The following is a 14,140-nucleotide window of genomic DNA, read 5'->3' on the forward strand; positions in this document are numbered from 1 at the left end:
TTGATACTGAAATATAATATAAACCTAGCCTTCTTTGCTGAAAATTTCCACTCCTCTAGGCATACCCATTCCTTAACATTTTTCACTCTGTATTTTTCTGGGTCACAGGGTACAAACCATAGGAAGTTTATGGCATGGTAGCTCAAGTCTCTCATTCAAGTATTCAAAGGTTGAGGCATGAGGAGCCTTGGTTACATACAAAGGCAGCTCAAGCTCTTTCTCAAAATTCTATCTCCAAAAGAAGAAATGAGTTAAACATAATAATTAAATAAAAATATAGACCATCAATGAGCAAAAAGTACCTAGGAAGGAAAGTAAAGGTGGACAGAAATTAAAATAAATAGGTAAAGAGCCACTTCCACTACTGGAATGCTTCTGGTTCACCTTACTATGGCTGTCAAAGCAATCTCTACCAACCTGCTCTGAATTATCTGCTCTTTACTCTTTAAAGTTGATTTAAGAAAAACACTTGGGCTGGGAATGCGGCTCAGTGGTAGCAAACATGGATGAAGCCCTGAAATCAAACCCTTGCCCTTGGGGAAACAATAAGAAAATGTTCAAATAAAAAAAAGAAGAAGGATCAAAAACAAACCAGTGCAAAAGGAATCTTGGGAAAAAGCTAGACCATTTGCAAAGAGAAACATTTGAGAGTGAAACCTATTATTATCATAAGAGGGGAGAAAGGCATTGTGTTTAACCAATAAGAATGGAAGAGCTCTTGGAAAATATGAACACAGTAAACAAAAATCTCAATAGAGGGACTTTACAATAAAATTAAGAAGATACATCCAAAAAAGTTAGGTGTGCTGGCATAGACCCTTAGTCCCAGCACTTAGGAAACTCACGCTGGTGGATCTCTAGAATTCAAGGTCAGTCCTAGTCTACATAGCGAGTTCTAGGCCAGACAGCACTATACATAGTGAGACCCTCTTTTAGAAAAAAACCCAAAACATGCCTCAGGAAACATTGAAAAATACTTTTAATTGGCAATAAGAAAAACAATATAGGAAAATGGGAGGGGCCATACTGAAGTGCAACAATGGAATTAAAAGACCTCTGAAAGTGAGGGAGTGGGGCCAGTGAAGGAGAGGAGGAACCAGTGAAGGAGAGGAGTCTGGAAGAACTGACACTACCATCTGAAGAAGAGTGGCCTTCGAGGTTAAGTGGCCAAGTGTCTAGTACAGTGGATGAAATATAATCTCAGACCAAGAAGAATAGACTGTTTAATTTCCAAATGGTTGGAATAATGATAAAACCCTACAAAAAATAAGTAAGATATATGTCACCTATTGATGATGAAAAGATGGTAAGGTTCAGATTTCATGGCAGCTACAGTGGTTCAAGTAGCTCACTGACAAAACTTAATTCTGAAGAAAAATTATTTTCAACCAAAAATAATTATGGTTACCGTTCCAATCAAGTTTGTTGGTAGAATGAAGTCATTTTGATACATTTAGAATCACAACAAGGGGAGCAACAACAAGTTATGGTGGTCCATGTCTCTAATCCTAGCACTCTCTGGAGGCAGAGACAGATGTTTCTCTGTGAGTTCAAGGCCAGCCTGGGCTGAACACTGAGTCATTGTCTGAAAACAACAAACAAAAAATGTAGCAACAGACTGGGAATATTGCTGAGTCAGCAAAATGCCTGCAGGGCAAGCAGAACAACCTGAATTAAGTGGCCCAGCTCTCACCAAAGCAACAAGTACAGAGCCTCTCACTGGTAGAGCCCATCTCAAAATAGTTAGGGGAAGTGGGTGAAGAGATTGGTTCAGCAGTTAAGAGCACTAACTGCTCTTGCAGAGGACTCAGGTTTAGTTCACAGCACCTACATAGTGACCCAGAAAACCTTGTAACTACAGTCTCAGGGGGGTCTTTCTTCCTCTGATGATCACCCTCACAGGCTCTTGCATATACATACACTCAGGCACACATACATACATATAAAATAAAGAACTCTTTAAAACACATAGTGGACACAAGAAAGTGGCCCACAAAATCAACTAAGCAGGGCTCATGGAGACTCACAAAGACTGAACTAATCATAATGGGACCTGCATGGGTCTGACCTGGGTCTTCTGCTTACATGCTACGGTTATGTAGATTGGTGTTCTTGTGGGGTTACTACTAACAGTGGGAGAGAGGACTGTCTCCACTCCTTTGCATGCTTGTGGAACCCTTTTCCTCCAAGTTTAATAAAGGGGATGTGCCTAGTCTATTTATAACTTGATATGCTATCCTTGATTGATATTCCTTGGAGTCCTGCCCTTTTCTGAAGGAGCAATGGATCTAGGAGAGGGGGGATGTGATAAACGGAACTGGGAAGATAGGAGAAAAGGGGAACTGGGGTGGTTTTGGGTGTAATGCGTGAGAAAAAAATTTAAAAAATCAATGAAGATTCTGAAATCAACCACACATGCCGACAATAACAGGAAAACATAAATAATGCTAACAAATGTGAATACTAGAGAATGGCTTTTATTAAATAAGAAGTTCTTAAAGAATTCTGAACTGACCTATGGCCCAGGATATAATGGACAAAATAAAGACCTACAACGAATGAAAGCACTAGACTTGGGAAATTTAAACGGAAAGGCGTAATTAAGCATGTAGAAGGAAACAATATACCTGTGTCTGCTCTGTAAAAGAAGATGGAAAGCTTTCTTCACATTCTATGAGGTCAGGATGGCAATCCAAACCACGTAAGGGAAACATTATAAACCTAAATAGAAACCTAAAAGCATTGTGATATATTAAATATACCTATGCAGCAAGATTAATTTATCATGGATACATTTAATTATACTAAAAACTCAAGAATGTAAAAGCTCGATAATGCATGGGTGATTTAAACAAATATTAAAAAACAATATTTGTGAAAGAAAACAAAGCATCGTTGATAAAAAAAATCCTAAAGATGCATTATAGAAGCAACTCCACAAATAGAAATCCGACCTACTTTCTACTGGCTATACTAGGGCATTTGCTGGGTATTGGAGATCTTGGCCATTAGTATAAATATGTAGTGCTTAGGACAGTTAAAGTGTGAAAATTATGGAGCATGAAGTATTATAGAAGGAGCGAAGTCTTTGAAAGTGGAAGAATTGTCCAGTTCACAAGAAATGGAAGGAAAAAATCTCTAGTTCTGTATTATTGTTGCTAAATGGCTTAGAAATAACACAACTTTCAACTTCTTGGTGGAGACTTGATATTCTTTTATAGTCTTTACTATCAACTTTTGAAGCGAGGTTTTCAGATTTTCTTAAATTTTGGTGGAGAGTCCGAGTTCAATGTAAACCCTGGTGTGGAGTGCTTTTAATCCCGTATTTTTTTGTTGTTATTTTATTCCTGAGAAAGAAAATAACACTCACAAAACGCAAGGTGGCGCTGCAGGCTAAAAAGAGGAAAAGAAAGAAAAAGGAAAGGGGAGGGGTGCACAAAGGATATTCCAGACTTCCGACAAAGCCATAGGAAATGATATAGCTAGCAGTAGCAAGCCCTGGGAGAAGACACCTCTCTCTTTTCACTGGAATTGCTAGTATCCAGGTCATTCCTAAGGATTCCAGCTGCAGGCATTCCAGGAAGCTGCTTGAGGATAAATGGAAGGAATTTGGGGTTTTATTTTCAAAGTCTTGGAAAGAATGGAAGCCAGAGTGGAGCAAGCTGTGCAGAAAAGGCAAGTACTGTTTCTTTGTTTATTTCTGGGAGTGACTTGGGCTAACGCCGAACAGCTTCGGTATTCTGTGGAAGAGGAAACTGAGAGAGGCACTATCCTGGCCAATCTAACAAAGGATTTGGGTTTGGGGCTGGGGGAACTGTCAGCCCGGGAAGCTAGAATTGTTTCAGACCAGAACACCCGTTTTTTACTCCTCAGTCCACTTACTGGAGAATTAATTCTAAATGAGAGACTGGACCGAGAGGAACTGTGCGGCCCCACAGAGCCCTGTGTGCTGACTTTCCAGTTACTGTTCGAAAGACCATTTCAGATTTACCGTGCTGCGCTACATGTCAAAGATATAAATGATAATCATCCAGTATTTCTAGACAAAGAAATACACTTGAAAATATCAGAAAGTACCACTCCAGGGGCAACATTTCTCTTGGAGAGGGCACAGGATTCCGATGTAGGAACGAACAGCTTGAGTAACTATACCATCAGCCCCAATGAGTATTTCCACATTCACGTGCATGACAGTGGGGAGGGGGCTATCTTTCCTGAACTGATACTGGATAAAATGCTGGACCGAGAAGAAATACCAGAATTCACTTTAACTCTGACAGCCTTAGATGGTGGTTCTCCACCTAGATCTGGGACAGCCTTGGTGCAAATCTTGGTGTTGGACATAAATGACAACTCCCCTCAATTTGTGCAGTCACTTTACAAAGTTCAGTCACCTGAAAACACCCCTGTTGGCTCTTTGGTTGTCACTGTGTCTGCTAGGGACTTAGACACAGGAAGTTACGGAAAAATAGCCTACACATTTTTTTATGCCACTGAAAGAATTCTCCAAACCTTTCAAATCAATTCTACATCTGGCGATCTTTATCTTAAACGAGAACTCAACTATGAAGCAATTAAAAATTATTCGATAACTATTCAGGCCAAAGATGGTGGTGGACTTTCTGGGAAATGTACTGTGGTTGTAGAGGTAATGGACATAAATGATAACCCACCTGAGTTTCTCTTGTCGTCACTTAATACCCCAATTCCTGAAAATTCTCCAGAGACAGTCGTTGCTGTTTTTAAAATTAGAGACAGAGATTCAGGGGACAATGGGAAAACCATGTGCTCTGTTACACATGATCTCCCTTTCATCCTGAAGCCATCTGTGGAAAATTTCTATACTCTAGTAACAGAGAAGCCCTTAGACAGAGAATCAAACACTGAATACAACGTAACCATATCTGTCACCGACCTGGGCACACCCAGGCTCACAACCCAGCACACCATAACAGTGCAGGTGTCTGACATCAACGACAACGCCCCCGCCTTCACCCAAACCTCCTACACCATGTTCATCCGTGAAAACAACAGCCCCGCCCTGCACATAGGCACCATCAGCGCCACAGACGCAGACTCTGGCTCCAATGCCCACATCATCTACTCGCTGCTGCCGCCCTACGACCCGCAGCTGGCCCTCGACTCGCTTATTTCCATCAACGCAGACAATGGGCAGCTGTTTGCGCTCAGGGCGATGGACTATGAGGCCCTGCAGACCTTCGAGTTCCCTGTGCGCGCCACAGATGGAGGCTCACCTGCGCTCAGCAGCCAGGCTTTGGTGCGCGTGGTGGTGCTGGATGACAATGACAACGCGCCCTTTGTGCTCTACCCACTGCAGAACGCCTCTGCACCCTGCACTGAGCTGCTGCCCAGGGCTGCAGAGCCCGGATACCTGGTCACCAAGGTGGTGGCTGTAGACCGCGACTCTGGCCAGAATGCCTGGCTGTCATACCAGCTGCTTAAGGCCACCGAACCGGGGCTGTTCAGCGTGTGGGCGCACAATGGCGAGGTGCACACCACCAGGCTCCTGAGCGAGCGTGATGTGCCCAAGCACAGGCTCCTGCTGGTGATCAAGGACAATGGAGATCCTCCGAGATCTACCAGTGTCACTCTGCATGTGTTACTGGTGGATGGCTTCTCTCAGCCCTACCTGCCTCTGCCAGAGGTGGCGCGCAACCCTGCAAAAGATGAAGATGAGCTAACACTCTACCTGGTCATTGCCTTGGCATCTGTGTCTTCTCTCTTCCTGGTGTCTGTGCTGCTATTCATTGGAGTGAGACTCTGCAGGCAGGCTGGGACAGCCTCTCGAGGTGTCTGCTTTGTTCCTGAGGAACACATTCCTGGCCACGTGGTGGATCTCAGCGGTGCAGGTACCCTGTCCCAGAACTACCAGTATGAGGTGTGTCTGACTGGAGGATCAGCGATAACCAGTGATTTTAAGTTCCTAAATCCAATTGCCCCTAACTTCCTAACAGAAAGCACGGAGAGAGAAATAGATTAAAAGCTAAACCCGTCAAACCATGAATGCGGCCCTAGTTTAAACTATGCCCTTCTTGTGTAAAGAAGAATGATTTCATGTTAACATTTTGAAGTTAATTAATTTAGGACAAAAAGAGTATACTTTTATTTATTCCCAAGAACATTTTCTTTAATGTATGAGGTGCATGTGCTGTGTGCTATATCAAATTTAATTTGATTTTCTTTACTTTTTTAAGTATTTGTTGAATTGCAATCTATTAAACAACAAATCTTGGTAGAGTTGGTTTAAGCTAGTTTTCCATTGTCTAAATTTTTCTTTTATAATTATGTTCTGTGTCTGCTGGAGTTACATATAAATATAGGTATATCCTACATTTTGAGAGGTTATATTATATAGATTTTTTTAAGTTTCTCTACTAATTACTGCATCATACATAATTTCATCACTTTTGTGGCCATGCTTTCTCTGTGTCCATGTCCAGAGTGGTCTTGAACTTTTGATCTTCCTGTTCCAGACTTCCAAAGTGCTGCCACTACAGGCTTTAGCCTTTTTCCATCTTTATTTCAGAAGTCAATGAGTAGATGTATCTTAATAATAATAATAATTATTATTATCATCATCATCACCAAGTAGAAGTTCACAGAGACTTGGTAAGATCCATAATTATGAACTGACATAGCAGAGCATCTCCTAGTTGTTTCTGTCTTGTTTTTCTTGTTTGAAGTGTGGGAGATTCCTCGTTCTGTGCATCTCCAGGCAGGTGACATGGCAACAGCATTATGCTGTTTTCTATTACTAGATATCATGTGTCATAGTCACATGGCTCATCAGCCTCTCCTGTATTCAGACTTACCAATGCTCCTCTTAGCCTGGAGTCTGATTTCCTTATAAACTGGCAATCCCCTCTTGGGAGTTTATTACCCAAACACTATTAAAGCTCTCACTTAACTAAATCTTAAAATCTAAGAGTTGAGTGGTCGGCATGGTGAAACTCACCTTTAATCCCACTACTTGGGAGGCAGATATGAAGGGTATCTCTATGAATTTGAAAGCAACCTAGTCTAGGAAATGGTCCCATGATAGGCAAGGCTACATAGAGAGATCCTGTCTCAGGAGCCAGGGGAGAAGATGAAGAGAAGAAGGAGAGAAAGAGGAAGTTCTCTACATCAAATTTCCATATATTGTCTCTCCCTCCAGAACTCCTGTGTCTCATCTGTAAAACGGAGGAGGGGTTGTCACACCAGTCCTATGACCTAGGCACTATTATCTCCTCCATGGATGAGGAATCCAAGGCAAAGAGATTAAATAATTTGCCCAAGAATCACAGCTACTCTTTCTGTGGTTCATAACACTAAAAGTATATAATTCCCCAAGTCCTCTGTTACCAGAAACATACATGCAAACGTGTATATATTTATTGCATTTTACTCCTAGCTTGTTAATTTAAACGTGCACCTTTTGCCCCAAACTCAATGAGCATTGTTGAAAAACTCTCCTGAGAAGGTACAGCAATAAGAGAGGTGGTGTGACTTTTATCTTGCCCACTGCCAGATAAAGGTAGCTTTAGGTTTTTTTAACATCCATTTTTTTAATCGCACAAAAATGTTAAAATACTGTGAGAACACAAGGCGGCGCTGCAGGATAAGAAAGTAAAAACCAGAAGACAGTTGTGGTTCCATTAATAGGAGAAAGGAAAAAAAAAAACTTGCAGAAGCCCGGAAGCCCAGACAAGCCTGGACTGGATGCTTCAGAAAGGAGGTCTCAGCCCTCAGAAAAGGACTGAAAGAACTCTGAGGTATCTAGTGAAATAACTACAGTACCAGGTACCAGGGCAGTGTTTAGTTCTGCTGAAACATCCTCCAGGACGCTGTACCACCAAGAACAATGGAAGCCAGCAGGAAGCTCATTTGCAGACAAAGGCAAGTCCTTTTTTCTTTTCTCCTATTAGGCTTCTCTCTAACGACTGCAGGAGGGCTGAAGCGCTATTCTGTGGTGGAGGAAAAGGAGGGTAGGTCCTTTGTAACCAATTTAGTAAAAGACCTAGGCCTTGAGCAGCTGGAAATCTCCAGGAGAGGAGCTAAGGTCATTTCTAAAGGTAACAAACCACATTTGCAGCTGGATCAGAAGACAGGGGATTTGCTGTTAAATGAGAAAGTGGACCGGGAAGAACTGTGTGGGCACACAGAGCCATGCCTGCTAAGCTTCCAAGTGTTGCTAGATAATCCCTTGGATATTTTTCAAGCTGAACTAGAAGTCACGGACATAAATGACCACTCTCCAGAATTCCTGGACAAAGAAATCATGCTAAAGATATCCGAAAGCAGTCTTCCTGGAGCTACATTCCCTCTGAAGAACGCTCAGGACATGGATGTAGGCCAAAATGGCATTGACAACTATTTGATCAGTTCCAATTCCTATTTTCGAGTACTCACTCGGAAACGCAGCGATGGCAAGAAATACCCTGAACTAGTACTAGACAGAGCACTGGATAGAGAAGAGGAAGCTGAGCTCAGGTTAACCCTCACAGCACAGGATGGCGGCTCTCCACCTAGGTCTGGAACCACTGAAGTTCACATTGAAGTCCTGGACATCAATGATAATGCCCCTCAATTTGAGCAGCTTTTTTACAAGGTGCAGATCCCTGAGGATAGTCCAATAGGCTTTCTGATCATTACTGTCTCAGCTACAGATAAAGACGTTGGGACCAATGGAGAGATCTCCTATTCACTTTTCCAGGTTTCAGATGATATTAGCAAAACATTTTCAATCCACCCCTTGACAGGGGAGGTGCGATTGAAAGAACACCTTGATTTTGAAAAGACTCAATCCTATGAATTCAATGTTGAAGCAAGAGACGCTGGGACTTTTTCTGGAAAGTGCACGGTTCTGGCCCAAGTCATGGATGTAAATGACCACGCTCCGGAGGTTACCCTGTCTGCATTTACCAACTCCATCCTTGAGAATTTACCAGAAACTGTGGTGGCAGTATTTAGTGTTTCTGATTTTGATTCAGGAGAAAATGGAAAAATAAGTTGTTCCATTCAGGATGATCTGCCCTTCTTCCTAAAGCCTTCTGGGGAGAACTTTTACACGCTATTATCACAAAACCCACTGGACAGAGAGACTGTAGCAGAATACAACATCACCATCACTGTTGCAGACATGGGGAGTCCCATCCTGAAAACACAAGTCAACTTCACAGTGCAGGTCTCTGACGTCAACGACAATGCCCCCGCCTTCACCCAAACCTCCTACACCCTGTTCATCCGCGAGAACAACAGCCCCGCCCTGCACATAGGCACCATCAGCGCTACAGACTTAGACTCAGGTTCCAATGCCCACATCACTTATTCACTGCTGCCGCCCCTCGACCCGCAGCTGGACCTCACCTCACTCATCTCCATCAACGCTGAAAATGGGCAGCTCTTCGTGCTCAGAGCATTGGACTATGAGGCCCTTCAGGCATTCGAGTTCCAAGTAGGCGCTATGGACCAAGGCTCACCTGTGCTCAGCAGCCAGGCTCTGGTGCGCGTGGTGGTGCTGGATGACAATGACAATGCGCCCTTCCTGCTCTACCCACTGCAGAACGCCTCTGCGCCCTACACTGAGCTGCTGCCCAGGGCGGCGGAACCCGGATATCTGGTCACCAAGATGGTGGCTGTAGATCGCGACTCTGGCCAGAATGCCTGGCTGTCATTCCAGCTGTTCAAAGCCACAGAGCCCGGGCTGTTCAGTGTGTGGGCTCACAATGGTGAGGTGCGCACCACTAGGCTGCTGACGGAGCGCGATGTGTCTAAGCACAGGCTGCTGCTGCTGGTCAAGGACAATGGAGATCCTCCACGCTCTTCCACAGTCACACTGCACGTGTTGCTAGTGGATAGCTTCTCTCAGCCCTACCTGCCTCTGCCAGAGGTGGCGCGCGATCTTATGAATGAGGACAATGAGCTCACACTGTACCTGGTCATTGCCTTGGCTTCTGTGTCTTTGCTCTTCCTGGTGTCTGTGCTGCTGTTTGTAGGGGTAAGGCTGTGTAGAAGGGCCAGGGAGGTCTCTCTGGGTGGCTGCTCTGTGCCTGAGGGCCACTTTCCTAGCCACCTGGTGGATGTCAGTGGCGCGGGGACCTTGTCTCAGAGCTACCAATATGAGGTGTGTCTTACCGGAGACTCTGGGACTGGTGAGTTCAACTTTCTGAAACCAATTTTACCTAATTTTCAAGACCAGTCTCTTAGACCAGAAATGGGAGAAAATGCAAACTCTAGGAACGACTGGGGTGTTGATATTCAGTTAACATAACTGCTTTTCATCATGTGTGATGGGTTTTGTCATGAAGTCAAACTACTTTTTTTTTCTTTTCCCATTTGGAACTTTTAAAACTTGTTTTTGGGATATTCTGTCTGTGGTTTTAGGACAGTATCCCAGCTTTTCTCCAGATTATAAAATGGAATGTTCTAATCTTGTTTTTCCTAATTTGTCACTAGTTGTACAAATTAAAAATTACAAGTCTTTCTTCTGGAATGGCTTGGGAATGTATAAGAGAAAATATAAGATATCAATTCAACCCAACCAGATGCAGTTCAGTATGTGTTCTCTCACTCGTTGTTAACCTCTTAATGCACACTATATAGCAATGCTCAGACCCAATGATGTCTAATCAGTTAGGAGAAAGAACGGTGTGCTGAGGAGATTTGCCTTTTGCTTTATTTGGCCTCTACTGGACTCTTTGTTGATGTTTTCTCTTACAAACCTTTCATAGCCACATGGCTCCTCATTGGCCTGCTATTAGTTTTAATATCATATTTTAAACTGCTTTCTACTTTCTGTTTGCTTGTTGGCTTGTTGGCTTGTCTTTTGGTTGGTTCTCGGGGTTTCAGAAAGCTGTCCCTTATTTACCCTGGCAAGTCGAAAGAGTAACATTGAGTTTTCACTTCTGTTAAATATTTGCCCGTCAGAGAAACTGCATCAGCCAATATTTACTTTTGTCCTTCTTTGTTGTCATTCCACATTTCTTTCTTGCCAGTTGTATGCTTAGTTAAAAGAATACATTTTTACTGTCTCCTCTCCCTTTAGCAAATAGAGCAATCATAAGGCTAGCTTATAGTGAGATGTAAAGTGTGGTACCTTCCACAGTCCTTCGGTTGAAGATAAATGGGGGTGGGGCATGCATGCCAAGTAAGGATTGTGTGTGATCTACCACTGCAAACTTCAAAGAACACTTGTAAATGTCTCACCTAGAAAGAGAATTCACCCTTTGTTCACGCTATGTTCTTGGGATGTTCCTGGTATGATGAACTCACAAATACTCATGTGGGCTCTGTGATAGAAGTGACTGGATAAAGTAGCAGGGAGTGAATTTAACTGAGACGGTCTCTGGAAACTCAAGAGTTGTCGTATTATTCCCTTCATTGCCGATGAAATTCAGAAATAAAGGAAGTCCTGTGCTACTATTTTAGCTTTTATGCTATGGTCAGTTCTTATGCTATGGAATCTATTTGTGTGTTCGTATGTGTTTTGTATGTGTGCCTGTTGGTGCATGTGTGCTTGCAGATGCCTTTGTGCCTGTGTACGTTGAGGTCAAAGTCAATGTCTACCTTTATTGCTTAATTATCTAGACTAGCCAGAGAGCTCTGTGGAAACATGGACTAACTGGTCGTGATTCTGGGCAATAAAAGAAAAAATCTGAGATACAATCCAAGTTACCTGATGTAATGACCCAGCTCTTAGCAATATGCCATACTGGCAGGCATACACTGATAGCATTATTTTCCTTTGGAGAGAAATCCAATCGTCCCATTCCATGTATAAAATGGTCATGTGTGAAAGTAATCTTTAGTGAATAATTTGTATCTTTTTCTATAGTAGTAAACACACTGCTTAGAAAGTAACCCAAAATGCTCACAAAAATCAACAACCTAAGTAAAATTGTACCACACTACAACTGCTCTTCATCACAAAGATATCAGCCTGATTGTATTCTTGTGTGTTCTCAATGAGTCATGCTTTATGGTGGAAGTAAGTTGTTCTATATGGGCAGCATATATGGTTGTGTTTCCTGAACTTTGTATCTGTCTCTTCAGTCATCCTCTATTATATACTTTGTATACAGTGAGTTTATTGTTAAAGTCGAGTATCTTATGCTCACTTGAGCATTATGTGTGTGTTTGAAAGCAATTGTTTTCTAGCAATTTAGCTGAAAACTAATTTTAAGAAAACTACAAGCAATGTTCTCCATGACTTTTCATATTTAAATAACTGAGAGAGTCCTGAAATTCTGTAGAAAATGATGTTTCCAATTACTTTCTGTTACAGTTAACCTTATATCTTTGGCAAAATAATGCCCATTGTTACCTTCATTTAAATGATGCTATAAAACATCAGAGGGCCCTACATGACTTTTTAAAAAGAATGACTCAGAGGAACTGAAGGAGAAATTCTTTAGCATGTAAAATAATAATACTATTCTTATAGATGCTTTCAGTTTTTGGTGTTTCAGCACAATAATCCATATTTATGCCCTATTTTATTTTTAAGAAAATTCACAAGAAGTTTCTTAAAACAATAGAATGTATTACTCCATAGTTATGTATTTTTTTAAAAAGCCTAATAAGTGTCTAATTAAACTAACAACAGGAGTCCGTGGGGACACATTGTGTTCTGGAGACTTTATAGAACCTGTCTCATCTTTTCCATATAGACGCTGCCCACATTACATGGTGCATGGTTCAAGTTCACAGCATGGAACATTGCTTCTATAACCATTTTCCTCTGAACCAGTCTGAAAATATTGGTCTTTTATCCAAGTTTAATAAATGACCTATTTAGATAATAAAGGATAATTTCCTAGTCAAAGGATCTTTAACTTAATCAAATTTGCTGTGGTTTTTCTCACCAGATTAGACAGTATAATGGCAGATTCTATGGCATATTTGAGTGGCTATTATTTTGCCTAGCAATTCCACCCACTGTCCAATGGAGGCACATAAAGAATATAACAAGACTTTAGGCCTCATTGACTTAAGGAATCCAGTTTACAAACTTGTAGAGCCATTAAACAAAACTCTAAATTGATAAGGGCATCAGTCTCTGTGTGGTACTAGAGTTCAAACCCCAAGCTTCCTTCATGCTAAATGTGCTCTATCACTGAATTCCCTGTTTTGCCCATCATAAATTTTTACTGCAACTCAATTCAAATTATATAAACAAACAAGCAAACAAACAAAAATACAAAAATGAGCCAATTTCAATCCAAATTCAATATAGAATTTAAACTATTTTAAAATAGGTTTTTAAATCTAAATCTATTTTTCAAACTCTCACAACTCAATTATTAAAAGATGAACAATTCAATTTAAAATAAGCAAAAACAAGAATAGATATTTGTTTTCTGAAGAAGACATACTCATGGCTAATATGCACATGAAAACTGCAACAACCCTCATCAGGGAAGTATAAATCAATATCACAGCAAGACACTCATACCTACCTAGATGTCTGTAACCAAAAAAATCAAATTTGGGGGAGGATGTCATAATATTGAAACCCTGACACACAGCTGACAAAGAATAAAGTACTGCAGCCATTTTTTAAGACAGCCTGCCAGATTTTCAAGTGGGCAAACATAGAGCTATCATACAGTAAGCAATTAAACTCCTAGAGAAATAAAAATATACCCACATAAAATATGTACATAAATCTTCATAGAAACGATATTCAGAAGAGCAGAGGGGTAGAAATGTTTCAAATGTCTAAATAAACATGAGCCTGCATCAGCCAGGAAAAGTAATGAAATAGTGACACATGACTGAACTTGGATGAACCATGAAAGCTGACCACGGAATTCTGTCACTCTGGTCATATGAAGTGTACAGTAGAGAAGACCATAGATACCAGAAAGGGAGACTAATCATTCCTTTAGGCTCTGTATAAGAGAACTGGGAAAATAATCGTTAAAGGATGCAAGATTCTTCTTTGCTGTAAGATGTATACTCCAAAACCGACCTTCATGGTGGACACATCACATTGTTTATATATTAAAAGGCTCTAAACTTTACGTATTTAAATGGATATATTTAAGTATATCTTATATCCCAAAACACAGACACTATTCATGTCAAATAGAAGAATCAATCCAGGTACTTATATGTCTATTTATAAAATTATTTT

General features: G+C 41.3%; 2 protein-coding genes across 2 annotated transcripts; both read left to right on the forward strand.

Annotated features, from left to right (window-relative positions):
* Window positions 1-3,640: 3,640 nt before the first annotated feature.
* Window positions 3,641-6,001, forward strand: LOC308423780 (protocadherin beta-7-like; the record flags this gene model as incomplete). The annotated part of the gene is made up of 1 exon (XM_080920540.1): window positions 3,641-6,001. One exon carries the CDS (start codon window positions 3,641-3,643, stop codon window positions 5,999-6,001), a length of 2,361 nt encoding a protein of 786 aa, XP_080776666.1.
* Window positions 6,002-7,864: 1,863 nt separating this feature from the next.
* LOC308423782 (protocadherin beta-13-like) lies at window positions 7,865-10,273 on the forward strand (the record flags this gene model as incomplete). Its single annotated transcript, XM_080920543.1, has 1 exon — window positions 7,865-10,273. The coding sequence occupies one exon, from the start codon at window positions 7,865-7,867 to the stop codon at window positions 10,271-10,273; it is 2,409 nt and encodes an 802-aa protein (XP_080776669.1).
* Between the last annotated feature and the right edge of the window lie 3,867 nt (window positions 10,274-14,140).

The sequence above is a fragment of the Micromys minutus genome, assembly GCF_963924665.1.
Source record: "Micromys minutus genome assembly, chromosome: 8".
Taxonomy (NCBI): domain Eukaryota; kingdom Metazoa; phylum Chordata; class Mammalia; order Rodentia; family Muridae; genus Micromys; species Micromys minutus.